Consider the following 25154-nt stretch of genomic DNA (forward strand, 5'->3'; position numbering starts at 1 on the left):
TACATTATTATTTGTCAGTCATATTGTAGGTGCCCCACTGCACCCTTTGTGCCCACCCCCCCCTTCCCCTGGTAACCACTAATCTGTTCTCTTTGTCCACGTGTTTAACTTCCACATATGAGTGGAATCATACAGAGATTGTCCTTCTCTATCTGGCTTATTTCACTTAACATAATACCCTCGAGGTCCACCCATGTTGTTGTGAATGAGACGATTGTATCCTTTTTATGGCTGAGTAGTACTCCATTATACATATACCACATCTTCTTTATCCAATCATCAGTTGCTGGGCACTTAGGTTGCTTCCACGTCTTGGCTATTGTAAATAATGCTGTGATGAACATAGGGGTGCATGGGTCTTTTTGAATCGCTGATTTCAAGTTCTTTGGATAGATACCCAGTAGTGGGATGGCTGGGTAATATGGTATTTCTATTTTTAATTTTTTGAGAAATCTCCATACTGTTTTCCATAGTGGCTGCACCAGTTTGCATTCCCACCAGCAGTGTATGAGGGTTCCTTTTTCTCCACACCCTCTCCAATATTTGTTAATTTTTGTTTTGGTTACTTTTGCCATTCTAGTGGGAGTAAGGTGATATCGTAGTGTAGTTTTGATTTGCATTTCCCTGATGATCAGTGATGATGAGCATTTTTTCATGTGCCTATTGGCCATCCGTATGTCTTTGGAGAAATGTCTGTTCATGTCCCCTGCCCATTTTTTGATCAGGTTGTCTGATTCTTTGTTGTTGAGTTGTGAGAGTTCTTTATCTATTATGGAGATTAACCCTTTGGGGAATGGGTTACTTTTTAGCTTTGAGACTCGTCTCCAGTCCTCAACATGTTCTCGGAAATGATCCTTATAGACTTGAAAATTGTTGTGACCTAGAGATTAGAAAGTCCTTTGCATATTTATATTTTACCAAGCCTGCCTTTAGTCCAGATGGGTAGTTTTCCACTTACCCTCAACACTAATCACCTTTGCATTATCTATTTCTGTTCCTGTTCTCAGTTCACTTTGGGGTGGGGGAAGGGGTTTAAAGACAGAAATTTTTAGAAGAGCTAAAATCCTCACTTTCCTACAGTCTTCATTAACAGGTTTTAGGGACAATGTTATTTTCTTCTGTCTTTGATTTCCATTCCTGATTCTAAAGAATAACTCCCAGGTGGCTGGCCTAGAGCTGATTTTGAAAGGTACAACTTTGTGAGATGATAGAGAATCCTAAAAGATGTTCTGAGGCTGGCCCTATGGCCTAGTGGTTTGGCGTGCTCCTCCTTGGCAGCCTGGGTTCAGTCCCTGGGCGCCAACCTACACCACTTGTCAGCTCCCATGCTGTGGCAGCAAACCACATACAAAATAGGGGAAGATCTTAGCTTAGGGCGAATCTTCCTCAGAGAAAAAAAAAAGATGTTCTGGACATTCCCCAATGATGCTTACAAAGACTTATGAATCTATTTAGCAGTATTTCCAGCCTGATTAGGAAGTGAGGAAGAGGCATTTGGTCCTCCCTGGTTGATGGTTCTTATCAGCTCTGGGCAGCAGAGGAAGGTTGCCAACTATGAGGTCTGAAAAGAGGAAAGATCAAACTGGCATCTATACCAGCCACACTCAGACATACCCTGCCAAAATGTACTCTCCCCACCAAAATACACACTCCACCAAAACATCCACACTTCACAAAATGATGTCCTTCCATATGTACTAAGTGCACATTAACATCTGCAAACACACATCCATATTCCCTCCCATACACAGACATCAGAACTCACATACACACTTAAGTAGGCATACTCACTCAAATAAACAGACTGCCCTCCCTGCCCACCCTGATACACACACACGCAAAGACCTACAAACACCACATGTTGTACAGCACAGGCGTGAGCTGACGTCATCCTCCTAGAATAGCTCAGCTCAGCCTCAGCCTGCACATTGGCTTTACTCAACCGCAGGTTTCTAGAGAGGTCAGGAAACTGGGAGGTAACTTGGCAAACAAGCCAACGGCCCGCGGGCCCAACAGGACACTGGGAAAGACAAGAGTCACATAAAACAATCTGGTTGCTCCTGACCGTGGAGTGGAGAACAGGCGTGTGTGATGACCCCGCAGGCCAGAGCTGAGGCCTGAGGAGAGGGACCCAGATCTGGGCGGGGATTTGGTCTCAGGAGGGCAGTTTGGGATTTGAAATCTGAATTGTCCTGGAAATTTGGGACATATAAGCATAATAATTTGTTTTTAAGCAGCCTGCAAACTGTTGTTGAGACAAGATGTCAATCTCCAAAGAGATCATTAACAATGCCAAATAACAGATTATAAATGCCAAATAAATGGTATGGATAACATTAATTCTGTAGTGGAAAATAGCACAGGTTTTCCAGGTGGAAGCCCAAGCCAAAACTGGGCCTCTAGGGCTCTGGGGACAAGGAGTGACGGGAAGGAGGCAGTGGGGCAGCCAGGAGAGAGTGGCACAGCCCAGGTGGAGCAGGCCGGGCATGCTCAGACAGGCATGAAGTGCGGCCATGTGACAGGGCAGGCATGGGGACCAGGGGCAGCATGTTGAAGGCTCTGGGCGGCAGAGCCGCCCTGATGATTACAGAATAGTGAGGAGAGTGACCCTGGAGCACACAGTGGCAGAAACTTAAAAAGGTAGATGGGACCAAATTATGAAAAATCTTAACTATTAGGCGAAAGAGTCCAGACTTAATGCAGTAGAAAAATGGGAGAGGGTGGTGTCTCATAACGATCTGAGCAAAAGAAGAGCAAGTGAAAGCAGACCTTCAGGAAGAGCGCTCTACCGACACTGGGAAGGGACCTGACGGGGTCCACTGCAGTCATCTAAAGGTGAAGCAGCAACGGGCCTTGGGACTGGAGCTGAGGGGCGCAGTGCAAGGAGAGGCCAAAAGTGAGTCTGAGTTTTCTGGGTGGCGTGACTGGGGAAATAAGAGTATCTCTGCAGAAATGGAGATCAGGCAGGAAGCTGGCTTTGGAGAAGACAGTGGGCTTAGACTGAGGTGGACATCCAAGGAGACGGACAGAGCAGATGGTAGGAGGAGCAGGATGAGAGGACAGGAGGACAGACTACGTAGATGCAAAAGCCAGTTGTAAAAAAGTAAACACCAATGTAAACACCATGAATAGGATCTCTCTGAGGAAGGAAGGAGGACAGCAAAGGGAGTAAGCAGACACAGTGATGGACCGGGGGCAGGAAGGGGGCCAGGGCAGACCCAGCAGGGAAGGAGGCAGAGAAGCCTGGGGTTCCTACCTGTCAAGGAAGAAGGAGAGACTGCCTCCAGAAGGTGGTCAGCAGGGCCCTGAGTTCAAGGAAAATAAGAATTTACAGAGGCTACTGGGTTTGACTCATTTTACAAATACGTATGGGGCACCCCTGCATGGATGGCGGTTAGAAATTGCCCCGGTTCAGCAGACATCTATGAGCGCCTGTGATGGTGCCAGGCCCCGAGCACCGTCCTGCATGCCGAAGAGGGAGACTGAGGCTGGATTCTTTCCCCTGAGGAGCCCGTGTTCGCAAAAGCGCCACTCCACAACAAGGAAGGATGAGGGCTGGGGGGAAACGGGAGGAGGAAGAGGGAGTGGATGGAAAAGCGAGTACAATTGAGAGCAGACCACTTACTCAAAAATTTGGGCATTTAAAGGAAAGCAAGGGGCTGGCCCCGTGGCCGAGTGGTTAAGTTCGCGCGCTCCGCTGCAGGCGGCCCAGTGTTTCGTTAGTTCGAATCCTGGGCGCGGACATGGCACTGCTCATCAGACCATGCTGAGGCAGCGTCCCACAAGCCCCAACTAGAAGAACCCACAACGAAGAATACACAACTATGTACGGGGGGCTTTGGGGAGAAAAAGGAAAAAAATTAAAAAAAATAAAAAATAAATCTTTAAATAAATAAATAAATAAATAAATAAATAAATAAATAAAGGAAAGCAAGAACTAGAAAAATAACCTGAAGGCACAGAAAGTCTTGCAGCGCTCTCCCTGTCCCGAGCCCCGCCATAGGTGAGACCGGATGTTTCTCGGCAAGAGAAAAGGCATAGAAGAAGAGCAGAACCTGGGGGAGGTGGGATTATTGTGGAATAAATCCGAGACTTAGTCTCCTTTTCCCAAGAGTCAGGAAGAATCCATTTCTGCCTAGTTAAGAAACACAGCAAAGCGGTAAAATGCGGACAAAGCGTCCGGGTGAGCGGCTCTGTCAATGAGTGGTTGGAAAATGTGGGAGTCAAAAAAGGGGCCCGCTTGGGAGAGGTGGTATCAGCAAAGTCTTCTTGGAGGAGGTGGCATTTAACCTAAGACTTGAAGGATGGGCGGAGAGGAGAGGCCTGGGCATTCCCAGCCTGGAGCTAACCAGGCGTGGCTCTCGTCCGCCGAGAGCGCCGGCCCTCCCGAGCTCCCCGCTCCGCTCCCCTCCCGCCCCACTCCGCTCGCCCGCGCCCCACTTCCCGGCACTGACGTCAGCGGGCGCTGACCGCAGCGCGGAGGCGGTGGCGGGGGCCGGGCCTTGGGGCGCGGGGGGCGGGAGGTGCTGCTCCTGCCCGCCCCCGCCGCAGCGATGGCCAATGGGCGGCGCTGCCACACACACCCCCACCCTCCCCGCCCCCCGCCCCGGCTCCGGGAACGGTATGAAAGGCACCGCCCGGCGAAGTCAGCTCAGTGTGAGCTGCCGAGCCGCCGACGTTGCGGAGTGGAGAGTCGCGCCGAGACTTCCCGTCGGTCCCAGAGCTGCCACCGCTCTCCGCAGCCGCGCACGACAGGAGCCAGGCCCGCTGGACCGGGAAGAGAACGGACATGCTCCCGGAGATCGCTGCCGCCGTGGGCTTCCTCTCCAGCCTCCTGAGGAGCCGGGGCTGCGTGAGCGAGCAGCGGCTTCAGGTTTTCGGCAGAGCTCTCCAGGAGGCACTCACAGGTGAGCACGCGCGGAGGGTCCTGGCGCGCGTCGAACCCGGCCGCGGGGCTCGGCCCCCTCCCTGCCTGGGCGCGCTTCCTCTCCGCTTCGGGGAGGGGTCCGCACGCGAGCAGCTCCGGGACTCGGTTTCCCTCCAGTCCCCCCATTCCCTGGGCCACGTCTCCGCTCCTCGGCCCTGCGCTCGGCTCTCCTTGGCAGTTCGGATTGGGCGCGCCCTTCCTCACTGTCGCGGGCGCAGCCTGTTGTCCTAGAGCGCGATCCCCAGTCCCCAGCTTATGCCCCAGAGGAGGGGGTACCTGCGTGTCTGAGTGCGGCCTCATCTTCCTCACTGGACCCTGAGACCCGCGAGGGACGCTGCGGGAGACAAAGCCCGGCCGGCCCAGGGGTCTTTATGGGAGAAGGCGGCACAGTTGAGCCCTCTCAACAACTGGAAGCCGCCGCGGGGCTTTTTCCAGCCTTGCGGGACTGCGCTGTGTCTGGACTGCTCGTGGAGTCGCTCGAAGTTGGGATCCGGGCTCACTTAGTGTTCTCTGGTCCCTCTTAGCCATCTACTACATATTATGGTCCACAGAAGTCCTTGTAGGTAGTAACTGCGCCCTACAGGCATGTGTGTGGAGGGGTCGGGGTGCGGCGGAAGACAGCAGGGTTGACAGCCCTGGGTTGACAAGAGATAAGCAGCCTCGCTGGGGAGAACCCTATCTCCCAGCTGTTTCAAGCCAGTTGGCTGGAGGTCTTGAGGAGCCATAGCCATCTCTGAACGTGCCGGCACGTATCTTGCGCACGTGTGAGGAACAACATATGTTTCAAGACAACACCACATTTGGACTCTAATAGCCACTGCTAAGATCTCTGAATTTTGAAAGAGGAAGTGGGAGCCACTGGGCGGAGGGTTGAGGAGTAGTAGCTTACTGTAGATCCAACAGTGACAGCAGCCTTCCTGGCCTTGCAACTGCAGCTCGTAGGTCTCCAGAGGCCCTGCCTGGACACGCTGGCCGCGGTCATATCCCTCCTCCTTAAACTGGGGATGTGCCAAAAACAATACACTGGTTACTAAGGATTGCCCCAGAACTCTGGGACCCCATCCCAATATACTCACACACCCCTGTCCTGGAAGGGGGGCTTCCTTCCAGATCCAATAACATTTTCTCTGCTACAGTGGCAGGAGTCCTGGAACTCTGGAAACCACCTTGCTTACTTGCTCACAGGGTCCGTCCGTCCTTCTCCTCCTGTTCTTTCATCCCCATCCTCTGTTCTCATAGCATCCCTGGCCCAACCACTCTAACCAGGGCCTCTCCCCATTGTCCTGTCTCCATAGAGCACTATGAACACCATTGGTTTCCTGAGAAGCCATCCAAGGGCTCTGGCTACCGCTGCATCCGCATCAACCACAAGATGGACCCTATCATCACCAAGGTGGCCAGCCAGATCGGACTCAGCCAGCCCCAGTTGCACCAGCTGCTGCCCAGTGAGCTGACCCTGTGGGTGGACCCCTACGAGGTGTCCTATCGCATCGGGGAGAATGGCTCCATCTGCATCCTGTATGAGAAGGCCCCAGTGGCCGCCTCCTATGGGCTTCTCACCTGCAAGAACCAAATGATGCTGGGCAGGAGCAGCCCCTCAAAGAACTACATCATGGCAGTCTCCAGTTAGACCCCCTGCCATCCCTCTCCGGCATTCTACTGTACTCATTCTGCTGTGACAACAGGACACTGCATACCTCAACCTGGGGAACAGTATTTTAAATGAAAAGCTATTTTTATATATATATATATATATATACACACACACACACATATATATATATATATACACATATATATTTTTTTTTTTTTTTTAAGAAAATGGGAGGAAAAAACCAAAAGATTTTTTTAAGAAGAAAATCCTTAAGGGGAGTTGCTTGAAAGCGGCCTCCCCAGGTGCCTTTTTGGAGAGAACTGTTGTGCACTTGAGTCTGGGAACCAGTGTCTGCCTATGGGAGGGGGTCATAGCTGGGGGTGTGCCTGGCCAAGGTGAGGTGGGAGGAGCTTGGCTAGCACCCTAGGAGGCTGTGAGAAGGAGCAAGCAAGTTTAGCAACTGTGAATGAGAGGTTAGGATCTGCCCTGGTCGGGGAGAGAGGCTGAGTTCACAGCTCTCACTCTCCCCACTGGGACATCTGCATCCCTGGCTCGTCTTACTCAGGGCGTTCAAGCCTGGACTTAACTCTTACTGTGCTGCCTAATCTTCTCTCTTATTTTTCTGATGAGATCCTGGGCAGAGAGTGAAAAGGTCTCTCCTGGTTCCTCCAGTCCTAAGCAGCTTTTCTTGAAATCATGATTTGTTTCTACTTCTATCCTCAGGGGCCTGTAGACGTCACTTCCCAGCTGGGACTCTCAAGCTTTTTGTTTTGTGGGGTCTGGAGGGAGCGGGGTGGAGGTGGTTGGGGTTGGGACAGTGGGCACTCCACACAAAACCTTTGCTGCATTATTTGCTGCTCTGTGAGTAAGTGTGGCGAACAACTTGAGAATGATTTGCAATGGAATTTTAGGACCCAAAGAATATCCCCTGGGGATGTTTTTTTGGCCAAAACCCTTCTTTTTGGAACCATGTGAAAGTCCTGATGTTGCTGTCATTATCTCTTTGCAAGGCAGCTCAAAAGCTGCAGGGCACTCAGGTCTTTTATTACTGGCTTCTTTTTAAAAGCACAACACTCCTCTCTAACTCTCCCTGCTCCGCTCCTCTTCTGGCTAGGTCAGGGAGCTACCCTGTTTTCTAGGACAAGAGTTCTCAGTCACTGTGCAATATGACCTCCTGGGTCTCAGGCAGGTCGGAAGAAAACTGGCTCTAGGAGCCTCCTGTGCCCTGGTGGTCTTGGGGAACGAACTCTCCCTCTGTCCTTGGGACTCTGGCTGGCTGAGCAGCCTTGCGGGTGTTCCTTGGCCGAAGGGGAAAATGCCCTAAGTTCTCCAGGACTGCTTGGTGTTCTTGTAGGGCTGACACTAAAAGCCAAACCTTGGGCATTGCTTTTTCTCCCTGGTGCTCAGAGCCCTGTGGGAGAGGTTGTCGTCTCTCTCGGTACAATCCAAGTTTGTCTCGAGTTGTGCAATATTTCCTGGAGAAAAATGGGAAACTACACTGGAAACAAATCCCCTTTCTTGGGTTTCTCAGTGACATTAGTGAGGGGTCCTCAGAAGGCTGCCAGTTTCCCAAACCCAAATCACCTTGAGAAGGATGCAGCTAGAGCACAGTCAGCCTGGCTGCCCTTCTACTGTTGTGCTGAGTGAGGAACCTTCCTCCAGCACCACCCCACCCCCTCCAGACCCCTTCCTCGATTTCTGAACTGCTCAATTCTGACTACAGGTGCTATTTACCAAACCCTCTACTCATTCCTGCCAGTTCTGCCTCCTTTTCCATTCTCCAGATTCTCAGCTGCCTTCCCAGACCCTGCTTCCAGTCTTTATTACTTTCAAGTTAACTTCGGGCCCACAGACCCGAGCTCGGTTTCTGGCCTGTGAGTTGAAACAAAGCTGTGAATCGCTGCGGAGCACCCTGTTGCATCTTGTCTGCAAACAGATCCCTGCCTTTTTAGAAATGACCTCATGGTCTCATGCCTAATATTTTCTCTCTTGTCTTCTTTTTAATGTTCACTTTAAACATAAAACACCCAGAACTGGACTGTTGAGCAGGACTGTCTCTCCTATTAAGTAAAAATAAATAATAGTAGTACGTTTGTAAGCTATTAAAAGACAAAGGTTACTAATTGTGTAATAGTGTATTTATGTAGAAGAATGTACAGCTTTATGGACAAATGTATACTTTTTTGTTTCTTTAATAAAAATGTAGTGGATGAAGTCTTATGTAGAGAAGTTTCCCACATTCTAATTTGCATGTCTCTCAGATCCGAATCCTTTCTTTGTTTCTTACAGCATTTCTCTTCAGTTGCACTCAGAAGATCCATAGCATGTGGCTGGTATAAAAGAAAAATCTAGTTGTGTAGTGGGGCCATTTCCAACCTTCCCTCTTCCCTGGGAAGTTGCTGTCCTCCCTTTAATGTGTATTCTAATGTTTCCCTGTGAAAATGCTGGGCGGGGCAGGGTTATTCCAGACTGAACTTTCCTTAGTCCAGCCAGGTTGCACTTTACGCATCTTACCCCTGCTAGGCCTCAGTTGCACTCACTCATCCATTCATTCAGCAAGCACGCGTTGTCAGGAAGTGCTAGGCACTTGAAAATGCTTATAACGATTAAGACACACAGCCTGCCTCTCACAGACTAGGGTTGTCAGCAGAGGGCACTGAACCCCTTCCCAAGTCGGGGCAGGATTGTTTGAAATTCCTGGTACAGGCTCTCTTGTCTTATTAGACGAGCAGTTGGGCCCCAGGATCTACACACTTCAGCCCAACAGTGAAGGGCAATGACAGTCAGCTAAGAGCAGCTACTTCTGACAGCAAACACTGTGAGCCAAAGATTTGTTACCAATTTATAACTCCCTTTGGCTATGTTAATAGGATCTATGTAAGGAAATGAGAACAGTCTTTATTATCCCTGACTCCTGGGTTCTTTCCATGAGGTTTTGACAGATTTCCCAACCACCACCCCACTTGATGGCTCAGCAGTTCCCACTGAGGTCACAGGTACAGTTTTGACCTGGGCTAGTTTTTTTTTCTTGGCCCTAGTGAGCTGTATTTAAACCAAATTTTAAACAAATTGACTCATGAGCAGTGGCACTGTCCTCCCACTTCATTTCATTTTTCCATGACCCTCATCAACAAACATGCAGTTTGACCCAGGTGTACTAGGTGGGAGGTGGGCCAGGGAAGCTGTGTGTGGTACACTGGGAGGAGAAGGGAGCTGGGAGATAGGGATGCGGGAAGCTAGTTCATCTGCATCGTAAATAGAATTGGTTATGGGGACCCACTTGGTGTCAAAGGAACGATCCCATTTTCACTTGTAGCTTCTAACACAAGTGTCCTTTGTTAAGAACCCACTTTTTTGGCTGTTAGGGTTGAATTTTTGCCCATTCTGGCATGCTCTTCTCTTCTTCTGTACAAAGTCAGCATCTATCTTGTTTCCCAATAGGCCCCAAACATGAATGGTATTTCATTGTTTAGTAGAAAACCTAAAATTCAGGGAAGGTCATTTGAAAGCTGGGGAAACCACAGAAAGGCAGATTTAGCTTGGTGCTGCTCTCGGCTCCCAGTGGACTAATTGTCCCTCAATTTGCATGAGAGGGTTCTGTGATCAAATAGTGTGTTATTTATTTTAGATCTGAGCAATTTCAGTTGGGGTAGAGAGTGCCCCTTCTACAGCTGGGGGACAAGGGCTGTGGACAGGAACTGCTTAAGGAGTTGCAGTTGGTGGCCTTCATATGTCCAGAGACTGGGCATTGATTGGTCTGTTCTGCTTCCAGCTTCCCCACTTGGTAAACAGTGCCAGCCTGGGAGAGCTGTGGTCCGTCAGCTGTTTCTGGATGATAACGCACCTCCCCTGAGAGTGTAGACAAGGCCTTGTGAGCTGCAGATTAAGAGCCCGTCCTGGCTCCTGATAAGGCGTTTTGGGTGGGGGAGTCCTTGGTGCTGCAACAAACAAGCCCCAGAAAGAGGAATCCCACTCCTGTGAGTCTGACATCTGCTCCTATGGCAGCCTGTGTTAAGGAAAGATGGTGCGAACTCCTGGCTTCCAGGCTGGTAGCAGCACCCCTAGCCCAGCAAAGCATGGTGCAGTAGAAAGAGTTCTGGGCTGGGAGGGAGAATATATGGGGTGTGGTCAAAATTTCTCTTCCTAACTAGCTGTGTGAGTTTGGACAAGCCCTTCAATTTTCCTGTCTCAGAAATTAGGCGTTAGATTAAATGACCTGTTCCTTTTTTCGGCTTTTGATTCTAAATCATCTCCATTATCCTGGCAATCACTGGAGGGCAAATTAGCACAATTATGATCATTATTCTCAATTAGTTGAACTGAAAGGTCACTTGGGGTGGGAGTGGGGTAAGTAATAATCTGCTCTTACTTGGATCGGACTCCTGCCTGATGAAGTTTTAGTTCCAAGCGTTCCGAGGCAGTGCTGCAAAGAGGCTGGCAGCTCAGGCTTCTCAGAGCCTGACCTCAGCTCCGCCGCCTCCATCCTGGGTGGGCAACGGGGGGCGAGTTGCTTCACCAGCCAGGCCTCTACTTCCCCATTTGTAAAATGGAATTAAGAATAGAACCCATCTCCATGTGTCATTATGAGGATTAAACAAAATCCATAAACTTCTTAGTTAGTGCTTTGCACATTTAAATACTCAATAAATGAGAATTGTGGTTTTCAGTTGAAGTTAACCTCATCTCTTCAAGGGCTCTGAACGATCCTGAGATAAATAAAGACACTCTGACATTCTGAAAACTGAAATCATTGTTAGAGTAATAGTTCCTCGTGCGTCCAAGAGCGGCTGCAGTTAACAGCATCCAAGCAGCCTGTGGCCTCTCCCGTAGAAGGATGATTTCAGTTCTTTGTTTAAAGATTCTCACAGTCCAAAAGCTCCTCCTAGTGCCATATGTAGCCCATAGTAGGCACTGTAAGTATCTGCTGAATGAATGAACAAACTCATGTCTGAGCTCTCATTCTTGGTGAGTGTACAGTATCTTTGCCAGATCAGATCTCGTTGGACACGGGGCAGCTTTGACCTTTGGACTCCATGGTCTGCTTGTGGATTAGTACCAAAATGGGTTACGTTCTCATTCACACATAAAGTGGTCTGGGAAAGGGATTTTCCAATAATAATTTTACCTCCATTCTGCCCACCTGTGGAATCACGCTCACGTACTCTCCCTTGCCAGAAGAGAGAGCAATGGGGAGCTGACAAGGGCAAGCCTGATGAGTTCTGGCTTTCTCTATGCACCAGTTCTTTGCAGAACTGGCAAGAAAAACATTTGAGCTCAGCCTAAGAGGACCCCCTGGATAACAACATAACACAGTCGAGTATATATGTCCCAGGGGTGCAGCCATCCTCTCCCCTTCTTTGAGAGGAACATGGCTCTCTGGGCCCCCACCGGCTCCAAGTCACTTTATTCCCAGCTGAAGCCCGGCTCTATCACTCTCCACCCTGACTCCTATGAACAAGGCTGGGCCTCAATTCAACCCTTGTTCCATAAACCTGACAGGCTGCCCAGAGCACATCAGATAAGAGGAAGTTATAGCTGGGCAGGTTGGCAAGGACTAACTTTATTTACCAGCACCAGCAAGGAGAGGCCATTTAAAGGTTTTTGGGCACCAGAGGAGCAAGGATGGGGCCAGTCAGTCAATGAATGAGGATAGCTGGACAGAGGCTGTGGTGAACTTGGAAGGCAAGCTCAAGCCTTGTCTCAAAAGGGCTCCCTCCTTACCTCAAGTCCATTGTCATCCGAGGAGACCAGAGATATCTGATATTGTGATTTTTCAAGTAACCTAAAATATAGACTTTTATTTGACATCTCGCTAAATTCTAATGACCGCAACTCATTTTTAAAAAGTGTTAAACATAAGTACGTATCTGCATAGGCCCCCAGTTTGTGACCTATGATGCACCTGGGGCCACCTGGCAGTGGGAGTGTAGGGTTTTCTGCCTCCCATACTAGGAGTAAAGCTCTGCACTGAGGACATCCAAGGCAACCAACCTCATGGTGGCGTGATCTCCAGGAAGGGGCAGCCCAGCATCTTTCTGATAGAATCGAAGGCACACAGGGGGCCCCTGCTTCCCTTCCAGGGGTTCGTCTAGAGGCAGCTCTCCCCACCTTCCGCTGGGATCCATTCACCTGTGCCTGGGACTGCGGCCTCGGGCCTGTCCCCAAGGGATGCCCTGTCTCCCTCCTGCCCACCCACTTTTATTTGGTTAACTCTTGTCTCTCAAGATTCGGACAATCTCTTTAAGGCAAGTTTTCAGTGACATCTTCCCTTCACAGTCTGGGCTATGTGTTCCCATGATACTCAGTTCTTTCTTCTGCCCTAGTCCTTACAACTCCAAATTTACAGCTAGTCTGTAGGCCGGGGACCTTGCCTGAGCAGTATTTGGTGCTTAGTAGGTGTTAGTGAATATTGGGTGAATGGATGAATGTCAAGGTTGCCAAGAATAGAGGCTAACAGATGAAAGGTAAGTAGATCAGGTGGAAGAAAAACATCAAGTCTATTCAGGGTTTGCCAGCCAGGGGTCCCAGCTCAAAGCAGCCAACCTGAGATTGCACTTTCTTAGGAAAACAATCCTTTGAATCTTGCAGGCTCTTAGGTCTTTAAACACCTGCCATTGAAATGTAAATATAACTTAAAGGGGAGTGGACACACTTTAAATTATAATATGGGAGAACCTTAGTTATCAATTAACTCCCTAAGTGGGTTTATCTGGAGAAAAGGCTGGGCCGCTGTCACGAAGGAACTGATGGAGGCGGCAGGAGAGAGAGGATAGACTGCAGCTACTGCACACCGATCCTGCCCTCAGGAGTCCTCCTTCCCAATGTCTTTGTTGGAGGCCAGCTTCAGGGAGGGGGAAGTAGCTCTGGGCTTAGGAGTTGGGAAATAGGGGCCCTAGCTTCAGGTCTGACAAAACTAGTGATAGATGTCTTTTCCTGGTCCCTTCCTCCTTCCCAGCCTCAGTTTTCTCATCTCTCGCCATTCCATTTGCACTTCCAGATGGAAAAGGAAAATCTCTGATTCTCAAGTTCACAGATGAGGACAATGAAGCCCGGGCAGAACCAGGGGGAGGTGGTGGGAACAGGCTTCAACCTTGGGTGTGTCTCACTCCAGCCCCCTGCAGCCTCTTCAGGACGCCTCCCCTCGACAATTCCACTGTCCTCTTGAAAACCTTCCTACCTCATGGCTTTTCAACATTTATACACATGGTTTAAAACTGCTCACAGTTTTACCACATATTTCTTACTCCAGAGCCTCTTAATGATATATACACATAGTTTATTGCTGTTCACACTTTTATAACAAATACAGTCAGCACATTTTCACGTATCACTTTTGGTTGATGTCTGGTGGCTTTGCAAGCTCAAGTCCCCTCTCCATGTGTTACCACATGCACCCCCCCATAGGAGGAACCATTGTCTTCTGTTTCTTTTTATTCTCCCATGTGCTGTCAACACAACTTGGCACAGGCAGTCTGGGTATACTGCCTGAGTGCACTGGCTGCTGAATGAAAAGATATGGGTTGAGTAAACCGTGATATGCTCACAAGTGGCTGTGGGATAAGTGCCCTCTCCTCTCTGCCCCGCTCCAACCCTCTCACTCCAGACATAAGAGGGAAAGTGCCTTATTTGGGAGTTTCCTAAGAAGGGGTGAGGGAGCCCTGTGAGCTGAACCCCGCTGCATACACACATAGTTCCCAGCACACGGTCTACACGCTAGCAGACATGCTCTTGGGTGGATGCTGATGGTAGGGCTTCATTTGATCATCCTGGTGAAGTCTGTTCCATCCTGAACCACAGCTACTTGGAATCATAAACAGTCAGTGGGCGGATATGGATGAAGATCTAGATAAATAAGTTTGGAAATAAAGGAGACGCATCTTTGGAATACGCTTTCACATAACACAGGCCGAGACATTGGTTAAGGATTCTGTCTTCACGCCTGGACCACGGGTTTAAATTTACATGGTCCAAAGACGATCAGATTCTCTGGCTGGGGGTGAGGAGGCCGTGGAAGGAAGGAGAGGAGCAGAGGCAAAGCCCTCTGCAGAGCCTCCTTTATGAGTGTTCTTGCTTTGGCTCTAGGAAGCTGGTGCTAGAGGGGGCTGATTCCTTTACAGTGGGGGTGGGAGTGAGGGCACATTTGAACAACTCAGCTGTCAGTTCTCAGCAGCTGCTGGGAGCCAAGAGAAGGGCAATTAAGTGTCAGAGCCCCTCCCCCAGTTCCTCTCGGCCAGCTCCTGTCAGGAACTCTTTCTTCTCTTGGGCAGAGCGTCCCCTTGCCAGCTGCCTGCTCCTCCAGGTGTTTCCTGTGCTCTCTTTGTTCGCCAGCTAGGTGGCTGAGGGTGGCGAGCATGACTCTGTTTTGGCTTCCTGTTAGCCAATGGCCACCAGTGTGGAGGAGGCCAGGCGCTCTGGTATCTGGGGAGAACAGACCACAACCAGCAGCTGCCTCCTGACACCTGCTTTTCTGAGAGCAGGTAAACAGTCACAGGCCCAAGGAGGAAGAAGGCTTCTTTGGCAGAGCAGGGGCTTCTGTTAGGTCAGACCAGAGGGAATCATTTCATGAGCGAAATGTCCAGAAGCTCCCCACTCCAATTCCCCTTTCCCCAAGGAAGAGGGCAAAGGCCCAATTGCCCCAGACTCTAATCCCTGCATGACAAGTGGAGGTGTGCTGGGTCACCCTCCACTGTAACCCCTGCCATGCAGTGGATGGCACTGCTTCTCAAGACAAAGGCCAAGAGTGCACAGAGGCCGTCTTGGCAAAGCCTCCCTTTCCTTACCTCACACCTGAAACAGCTGCACAGCCATGTTCACCAAGCCCCCCAACCCTAGCCAATTGGTGCAAGGACAAATGCTGTCTTGGGCTTCTCTCTGGCCACTCTTCCCAGGAAGGCAGGGCAGTGTTTGTGGTTCAGGTTTCTCCTTTGCAGTTGAAGCGACCCGCCCACCTGGGAGATGATCTTATTTATGTCTCCTGTAGGCCATTGGCTCCAGAGCCAAGCTGGCCCTTTCATCAAAAGGGCATGGTATTTCCAGGGCTTGCTTAGAGCTTGCACATGGTAGGTCCTCAGCAATGTTGTAAATGATAAATGAGAATGTTACCTCTTTTTTTTTTTAATCTTTTTTTGTGAGGAAGATTGGCCCTGAGCTAACATCTCTTGCCAATCTTCTTCTTTTTGCTTAAGGAAGATTGTCCCTGAGCTAATATCTGTGCCAATCATCCTCTATTTTATGTGGGATGCTGCCACGGCATGGCTTGATGAGTGGTACTAGGTCCATACCCAGGATCCAAACCTGTGAGTCCCGAGCCACTCAAGCAGAGCACGTGAACTTAACTACTATGCCATGGGGCCAGCCCCAGGAATGTTCCCTCTTTAACCCTTGTCTGCCTTTATGTTTGTGATGGACCAACAGAACAACACAGTAACAAATAGCACTAGTGACCACTCACCATGTACATGATCTCATTAAATTCTCAGAATAACTCAAGGGGCTGACATTATTACCCTTAGACTACAGAGGAGGAAATGAAGGCTCAGGGAATGTGAAACAATTACCTATGGGCACACTGCGAGTAAGTGGCAGAGTCAGGCTCAAATCCAGGAATGGCTGAACAAACAAAGGGGGAAAAAAAGAAAAATTAAGGCAAAACTGGACTTAGGGTTTCTTCTATTCTCCCTGTCACCCTCAGCCCTCTGGTTTTCTGGATTCCAATAACTTTTACACCAAGCCACATTTCACAGTGCAGATTGTTAAAAAAGGGAGGAAGTCTGGAATCTCAATCTTACATATTTTCCTGTGGAACACCCTTGCCATTTATCCTGGCCTTAAGTAATTTTATGAACCCTTCCAAACTATACAGGGAGTCACTGCCCCTCCCTGGTTCACGTACATGGAGTTCTGTGTGTGCATCTCTTCCTTGGATTTCTTTTTCATTTATACGTCATATTTCAACTTGAAGGTGAGGTTCTAGAGATCACCTCTGATCCTGCTCTGTCCACCACAGCATCTGGGTCTCACCCAGTACCTGGGGTAAGTTTGATAACAAAAAGGACTGGAGAACCACAGAGTCTAGTCTACACACTTCAGGGCGCCCCCCTCTCTCTTTCTCTTTTTCTCTCTCTCCTTTGCACTTTGCCTCCTTCTGGGTGGAGAAATCTCAAGCCAGTGGAGACACACCAGCCAGATGGATTGCTTCACCCTCAGCAGCTGATTCCCCAGCCCTGGTGCAAAACACAGAAGCTCCTTGTGTTCACTGTGACCCAATGCCTTTCTGACTTGGGCCTGCTAAGGGTGAAGCCTTAGGTCTCAGCAGCTTCTCTTGTTTTCACAAAAGGAGAATAATCTCCCTGTCACAGTCACTGCTTGACCAATAGGCTTTTCCCATGGATCCTCCCAGGTGGAAAAAAAATGGAACACTAATTGTGTCCTGGGATGAGATTCAAAGATACCTAGAAAGGTGGAAAAGGATGTAAAAGCACTTGTTAAGATGTTATTTGAATGTGAGGGACTGAAGTGGATCAGTGCTGGCCTTGGAGTCCAGGGTCTATATCTGGGGTCCAGCACATGGCCAGCTGTTTATGGCAGCTTGAAGGACATTTTTATGGTTTTGAGCTTTTAGCCTTCTGTCTGGCAGGCAGGCAGTGGGTATCCTGGAGTAAGGGCCCCCTTGCGTCCAGAGACGGGTCCTTGTGAGAAGCACAGAGTGAGGGAGGGCAGAGAAGAGAGTTTTTGTCCTCAGGGTGCTGCCAGTCCAAAGGAGGTGGTGGGAGGATTATGTGCTAGAGTTCATAAAATACTGATGACGCAGGATTAAATGCAAACCAATGGAATTACACAGAACAATATGTTATACATAAGTAAGTGCTCAGATTGTTGCCAAATGGAAATGATCAGAGATGGGTGACGTTAACTTAAGGAAGGATTGGGAAAGAGAGGTGTTTTGAGAAATGCCTTTATCTTATGCCAGAGAGAAGGAACCCAAACCAGCTCTGGGCACAGGCACTTTGGCAGACACAAACAACAAACAGGAGGTCAGGTGGGTGGGTGGAAGCACAGGGCATGAAGCCAGGTAGGAGGAGAGCTGTGAGCTGTGTTTCCTGGGCAGCCACTCTGCTCCCCCTGCCCCCGGCCCTTCACCCCTGCACCACCAGCTCAGCCCTTCTGCATGAAGAGCAATGGGGAGTTCAGCCCAGAAGAACGCCTGCCTGTGGCCTCAGAATCCTAACTCTGCATGTGCTACACGTTTTACTGTCTTAGGACAGAGGGAATGGCTCCCTTTTATTCTGAATTTATTGAGATCCCTTAGCACCTTAGAGTTCCCATTAATCCTCCCCATTCAGACTGGGCTGATGTTGGAAGGCAGAAGGAAAAGGGAGACAAAAATCAGAGATTCAGGAGACTAGTGGGGCAGGGGGAATCTCTAGCCCTGCTCTCTAAAAAGAGATCTTTGCATTGCCCTAGACCTTTCTGGTCTCAGTCGCCTCACAAAATAATACATATGAAGTATTTTGGAAAGGTTTAAAGTGCCATGCCCACCACCCTCTGGGAAGTACTGGTGTGGGGAAAGTGAGAGTCCTGCCTTACATTGCACAGCCTCTCCTGTTCACAGGGCACTGGATCGATCGCACACCAGCTTACTCTCTGCCATGCTGGCAGGCAGAGGTGGTGGGTGATTATACCTCCAATTTACAGAGGAAACTGGTGCTCAGAGAGAATAGATGGCTTGCCGAGAATTACATGACAAGCAGATGGCAAGCTGAGAGTGGAAGCCCGATCTTCTGATTCCTGGTCCGTTCCTTTCCACCTAGCTTCTTAATGTTTGAGGGCACACATGGGTTATTTTGGTGAAGTCTCATTCCAGAACGACTCAAACTTTATTATGTAATGTCAGAACACCCAGATTCCTCTATTCTCTACCTGTTTCCAAGACCTTGGATTTTTTTCATTTAACCCTGTTTCTGAAGAGATGGAACAACACCCAGCCAAGGGATTTTTGCCTAACGAAAGCCTCAAGGCACAAAGCCCCACACTACTGCAGGGCAGCACAGCTGCCCAGAGCAAGGCCTCCCTTCCCGGGGCCCTGGCCCTGCACAGAGCTGGCCAGAAGCCCAGGGGGAGCGTGGGGCAGAGCTCCTCAAAGGAGGACAGATGGACAGGCTGGCCCCGGTGCCAGCACTTTGAACCTTTCTGATTTCCAGCCAAATTTCCAGCCAAATGTCCAGCATAAGTTCCCCTCTGGGCTCCTCCTCCCTGGCAGCCTCCCCCCATTCTGTCTTTGGGCTGGCTCTGAGGAGCCTATGAGCTCTGGAGGGATGAGGGCTGTTCTCCTTTATGACTAGGAGATGGATGAAAGGAGGCTGGCAACTGGTGTGGGGCAACTATTGCCATCTGTCTGGTGGGACATCGCCAGGGAGGGTCTCGCCCACTCACTCCTTCACCAGCTGCTGGGCTGGAAAAGGAGTGCTGCGGTGGGGCAGCGGATGAAAAAAGCAGCAGCTTCTTTGTGTCTGGACCAAACTTTCAGTGAGTCGCTAAGATAATACACAGGAGGAAGCCGCCCATGCCCCAAACCACTCAAATGATGGACAACCTCCAGCCCTCCCCTCATTTCACACCTCTCCTCCTCCGCCTTCAGCCAGACAGCTTCCCAGGGTCAGAGGGAGTGTCCCCAGCTCCTTGCAGGGATGAGGAGCAGGAAAAGCCGGCCTGGTCCTCTGTCCCCATCCCTTTCCCAGCTTGAGGTAGCTCTGGTATCTTCCTCCCTCCCCACCCCTCCCCACCCCCATTGGTCCCTTACAGCTCTTCTTTTTGTTTGGTTTCTGCAGACTAGGTCTGGAGGGCCGGGAGGCCAAAGCAGAACAGGCCCAGCAGCACAGCTGAGCAGGAGAAGAGAGGAGCTGAATAGAGGCTCCTTAGAATTCCCCCAGCCTGGTGGGGCTGGCAGCCCTCCAGCCCCTGGTCTTTGAATAACACTCCGGGCCAGGGGCTGGGATCAGTGTGGGGGAAGCTTTGGGGCATTTAACTATTTAAAGGTCTCAATAAAAGGAGCTAAGTCCCTGGGAAAGGGGGAGATTAGCAGATGGCGTGCCCAGGAGCCGGGAAAGGGGTGCAGAGTAGGCAAGGATGGGGTGGAGGAGGGAGGAAGGGCCGAGTAAGAGAATGGGGGATGGGAAGGGAAACAGAGGTTGCCCTCCACAGCCAAGCATGCCCTGTGTAGCCTTTCCCTACACCAGCTGGGGTCAGGGGCTCAGCCTCTGCGTCCTGTAATCCTGCCCACCACCTCCAACTCAAAAATACATGTCTGCCCTAAGCGAGATCCATTTTGGAAACACAATGAAGCTGTGAAGTGTGAGGCATCACCCCTTCACCTCTCTTCTGGCACCTGGTGACCAGGACTAGGCAGATGAGTGAGATTTTCTCTGGTTTCTTTTCATTCATTCATTCATTCATTTATTGAGGAAGATTAGCCCTGAGCAAACTGCTGCCAAGCCTCCTCTTTTTGCTGAGGAAGCCTGGCCCTGAGCTCACATCTGTGCCCATCTTCCTCTACTTTATATGTGGGACACCTGCCACAGCATGGCTTGCCAAGCAGCACGTATGTCTGTGCCCGGATCCAAACCGGCGAACCCCGGGCCACAGAAGCAGAACACGAGAACTTAACGGCTGTGCCACCAGGCTGGCCCCTTTTTTGTTGTTGATGTGGTAAAACTCATATAACATAAAATTCACCATTTTATCTGGTTTCATTTTGCATGGTGAGGCCATATAGTGATTCCGTGTAATGCCTGAGAAGGCAGATAATTGGAGGGCCTGCTCTTGCTTCAAAAGGCAGCCCATTCTAGCCTTTTGTCTCTAAGAAAACTGCAGGAAGGGCTACACTTGAAGAGTAAGGTCAGATGGGGTCCCTAGGGAGAAGCATACTACCTGCATTCAATTCAGCTCGGCCATTTACTAGCTCTGTGACCACAGGTAAAAGGTTACCTAACTTATCGAGGCCTCAGTCTTCTCATTTTTAAAATGAGGATAAAGGGGCCCACCCAGTGGAGAAGTGGTTAAGTTCACATGCTCTGCTTCGGGCCCGGGGTTCACCCTTTGGATCCCAGGTGCAGACCTACCCACGGCTTGGCAAGCCATGCTATCGCAGGCAGCCCACAAATAAAATAGAGGACGATGGGCACAGATGTTAGCTCAGGGCCAGTCTTCCTCAAAAATAAGTAAATAAGTAAGATCATTTGCATAAAAATAACTGATTCTGATTTTAAAAAGTTCAGTGAATTAAAAATAAAAGTGGAAAAAACTGAGGGTGAAAAATAATTCCCCCTCAGTATTGTTGAGGGGACTGACTAACATCCGTGATGCGCTTGGAAGAGTTCCCCTCTTGGTAAGCACACAACAAACGTTATTAAATATTATTGTGACCATTACCAGCTCAGGAGGCATTTACACAGGCCACACATGGAAAGAGAGAAGCCGGGCACTTCGGAGCTGGGTACGAGGCCACAGGAGAATTCTGCCAGGGGACATTTGCTTCCACCCTTTCTCCCCTTTGTAATGGGCCGTGGTTGGAAATGAGGTCTTCACTGCTCCTAAAGTAACAGTCCTGTGGCGGTCGCCCCCTTTCCCAGCGGGACCCCTCCCCTGCCAGGCTGCCCAGAGCCAGGTCCTCAGGCCAGGCCGCTTCCGACCCCGCCTCGCGGCAGCCTGGGCCCCATCACGAGGCCTACACTGCTGATGGAGTGACCACCTCAAGTATCTTGAGATTTGATTCTTCTGCCGCCTGGGGCTTTTCCTACTCTCTCTAGTCCCTCCCAGGCTGCAAGGTCACCTGGCATGAGGTGGTCACTTGGTCACTCTGGCGCACACACTGCAGGACAGCATCTTTGTTGGCCCGTCCTCATTTCTTGGTCTGGTGGGCCCCGCACGGGTGAGTGGCGTTCGTTTTCCGCACCTTCCAGAGGAGGCACGTCTCCCGTCCTCCACGTGCCTGGGGGACGACGGTCTCACCTTCCGGCAAGGACAGCCGAGGCCTCGCCGCGCTGGCCCAGGAGCCCGGCCGCTGCGGGGCGGGTGGGCGGGCGCGGGCTCCCGGGCTCCGTACACGGGCGGGGGGAGGAGCCCTCGGCCGGCCCCACTCACCGCAGCCCGCCCGGTGAGCCCGGCCCCGCGCAGCCCCGCCCCCGCAGCGCCGCCTTGGCAACAGGCTGGTGATTGGCTGGCGGGGTCTGGAAGGGCCAATCAAAGCCGGCCCTGGCGCTCGCGGTTTGGCCGAGGAGAGTGAACCGAGGGGCGGGGGCAGCGGCAGGTTGGTTCCGCAGGCCGACGGGAGGCAAGGGCACCGGGCGAGGCGCCTGGAGTCCCTGCTGCCGGCCGCCTGCTGCCGAGTGCCCCGTGTCCCTAAAGCTTCGGTCGCTTCCCCGTTTCTCAGGCCCAGCCTCAGCCGTTCTTAAGCAGTTCTAGAGGTTCTGGGTTTCTGAACCTCGAACACTTCCCAGTCCTCTCTCCAAAGACCCTGTGGCTTTGGGCATTTATTTCCCCAGCTTTGTCACGCAGTGGGGGGAGGGGCCCTCTTCCTCCTCTTCTTGGCTGTGGGTGCTCGCCCTCCTACGGCGCGTTACCTGAGCCTTCCTCTCCGTTAGCCATCATCCATCTTCTAAAAGCAAAGTAACCAGCCACTTCATAACGCTGGACCTCTTGGCTCCAGCCTCCTATCCTCTCACAGAGGATGCATTTCCTGAGGACGTAGGCTGTAAGGTTTGTAAGAGATAGTATCTTGAATAACTTTGTTTCTGCACCCCAACACACACAAACATGCGCACGCATAGAGACTCAAAGGACCTACAATGGTAGCGTCGAGATTAAAATTAGAGCCAGGTGGCCCGGGTTTGACTCTGCTGCTTACTGGCTGCGTAACCTTGAGCAGTTAACCTCTCTGAACTGCAGTTTCTTCTATGAAAAATGCTAATGACACTAGCTTCTACCTCCTAGCATTATTGTGACAAAATGCCTGGCACATAAATGCCTGATAAACGATATTATTTTAGGTATTGATTACGAAGGAATGAGTCTTCCTTTCCCACATTTAATCTTAGCCCTCCATTCCTGGTTTGGCTGGTATGGCTAACGCTAGATTCCAGGGACATTTAAAATTCCTATCAGTCAAGCAGTATAAGACTCAGACTAAAACCGTGTAGTCTTAAAACCCCCAGCCCTAGCATGGGTCCTGCTTTTAGATCATGGATTTTGCCAAGGGAGAGATCTCTTGGCAAGACAGGAATCCTCTTTTCCTCAAGGACTTTTCTTCAAATTGCTCCCACTCAAAAGTTACAGAACAGCAGTATCTGAGGATTTACAATAAATCTCTTTTTTTTTTAAATATTGGCGCCTGAGCTAACAGCTGTTGCCAATCTTCTTTTTTTTTTTTTCTGCTTTTTCTCCCCAAATCCCCCTAGTGCATAGTTGTATATTTTAGTTGTGGGTCCGTCTAGTTGTGGCATGTGGGATGCCGCCTCAGCATGGCCTGACGAGCGGTGCCATGTCCGCGCCCAGGATCCGAACCAGCGAAACCCTGGGTCTCCGAAGCAGAGTGCACGAACCCAACCACTCGGCCACGGGGCTGGCCTCAATCAATCCCACTTTAATAGGATTTAATATTGTCCTTGTTTCGTGAACTCATGGACTGCCCTACCTGATCTCTCCACATACCTGCATTAACACCAAGATGTGATTATAAGTTTTTCCCAAACTCCTCTCCTGAAGTCCTTTCTTGTCTCCAGAGACTCATCTCTTCAGCAGTCTTTGCCTCTCCCGCAAACACTACAAACTGATGCATAAGTTTTCTTCAGTGAACACAGGGACTGGCAATGCAGTGCTCACAGACACCTGGTGGCCATTCCAGCTCTAGCACCTGCTGGGTCCTGTTGATGTCAGAAGTTGGCCTTTGTTGATGTTTTGCATTGTTAAGAACAAAAGTAATGATGTGTTGAGGGACACCTCAGTGGTGCCAATGATGGGGACAGGGAGGAGGGCAAGGAGCACACAGCATTGGGGTATGGTTCATGGGGAGCCAGGAGACCTGTTTCAGTGTTGAGTCTATGCCGTTTAGGGCAAGTTGATCCAAAGTGGTAGGTCTCAATTATCCTATCTGTAGAATGGGGTGAATCATACTTGTCTCCTTACTGTATAGATATTTTAGGAAAAGAAATTAAGTCATACGATTGAAAGCACTTTATGTTTTTTGAAAAGAAAAAAAGATGGGTTTGTGCGTGGGAGGGGGTAATGGGCTATTAAATCCATTCATGGCACTATTTTCACTGGGCCCAAAAGAATATGATCCAACAGATGTTATTAAAAACTTATGAACCCAGCTCTGTGCTAACTGTTGTGGGGTATGTGGAGGAGTCATATGACATGATCTCTACCTTTAAAGAATTTACAGTCTAGCCCATTGCTCAGCTGACACGTGAACATTGATGTGTGGCACTGACTGTGGGTTTATAACAATGATCCCCACCCTATCCTATTCTTTTCTACAAGGAAAGGATAATCTGGTGATGTGACAATGGAGCCCAGAGGTGGATGTGCCCTACTCAGACCAGCACCACTGCTGGCCTCTTCCCGCTCCCTTTCTGTCTTTGGCAAGGCATGGGGTCTTACAACCATCCTCACTGCTGCCTTCACCAGTGCTCGTGAGTCGTGGCCTGAGGCCTTGTGACCTGGCCTTGGGGGGATGCCAGTGCATTCGCTGGGGCCTCCTCTGCTGCTCATCTTTGATACTGCCTTTCTCCTACAGTCATGTAGGTACCTGTTCCTGATGCCTTCTCACCTGCTCCCTGCCCCTGCTGCTGGTTACAAATGCATCACAGCCACTGTAGCTGCAGCAGCTGCTCTGGAATGGGCTCTGGGTGACACTGGGGGCGCTGTCCCCACCTCTCCCGTGCTAGGCAAGAGCGGCCACCTCGCTTCCCCCTTCCACAAGAAGAAGAGTTCTCCTGTCTGCATTTGCCCCCAGGCCAGGTAGCCTAGAAAAGAGGCAAGGTGGGCTTTTCCCACAGCACAGAGGCCTGTGCCCCCTTCAGGAACTCCCCCAGGCTTCTTAGTGGAAGGAGCTGGTCTGGGACGCGGCAGAGGACCGGTACTGTTGCTGCGGGTCAGCAGATCCCAGCTCCAGATTCCCAGTGATGGGCTGGTAGGTTTAGCTCTATTTCTTCTGTGTTTTTTTTTTTAAAGGTTGGCACCTGAGCTAACTACTGTTGCCAATCTTTTTTTTTCCTGCTTTTTCTCCCCAAATCCCCCCAAAGTTGTATATTTTAGTTGTGGGTCCTTCTAGTTGTGGCACGTGGGACGCCACCTCAGCATGGCTTGATGAGCGGTGCCATGTCCGTGCCCAGGATCTGAACTGGTGAAACCTGGGCCGCCGAAGAAGAGTGCACGAACTTATCCACTCGGCCACAGGGCCGGCCCCCAGCTCTGTTTCTTTTGAGAATTGCCAACAAAACTGAGCGTAACTTCTGAAAAGGGAAAGGTCAGTGTAATTGCTATCATCTTGAAAATAAAAGATAGGACATGCCAATTAAAATAAAAATCAATAGCGAGTCTCGCCCAGCAGACTGCCAGAATTACTGAAGTCTGGGG

The 25154-nt window shown here is 50.3% G+C and overlaps 1 protein-coding gene and 1 long non-coding RNA gene across 2 annotated transcripts; one reads left to right on the plus strand and one right to left on the minus strand.

The window, feature by feature from the left end:
- Positions 1-4641: 4641 nt before the first annotated feature.
- BTG2 (BTG anti-proliferation factor 2) lies at positions 4642-8741 on the plus strand. Its single transcript, XM_005609708.4, has 2 exons — positions 4642-4907; positions 6223-8741. The coding sequence occupies exons 1-2, from the start codon at positions 4790-4792 to the stop codon at positions 6555-6557; spliced, it is 453 nt and encodes a 150-aa protein (XP_005609765.2). The 5' UTR covers positions 4642-4789; the 3' UTR covers positions 6558-8741.
- Positions 8742-13776: 5035 nt separating this feature from the next.
- On the minus strand, positions 13777-21627 carry LOC111773415 (uncharacterized). Its single transcript, XR_002807781.2, has 3 exons — positions 21349-21627; positions 16079-16130; positions 13777-15053 (listed from the first exon to the last, which is right to left on the minus strand). It is a non-coding gene; the product is annotated as an uncharacterized lncRNA (long non-coding RNA).
- Positions 21628-25154: the final 3527 nt, after the last annotated feature.

This window comes from Equus caballus, chromosome 5, assembly GCF_041296265.1.
Source record: "Equus caballus isolate H_3958 breed thoroughbred chromosome 5, TB-T2T, whole genome shotgun sequence".
Taxonomy (NCBI): Eukaryota; Metazoa; Chordata; class Mammalia; order Perissodactyla; family Equidae; genus Equus; species Equus caballus.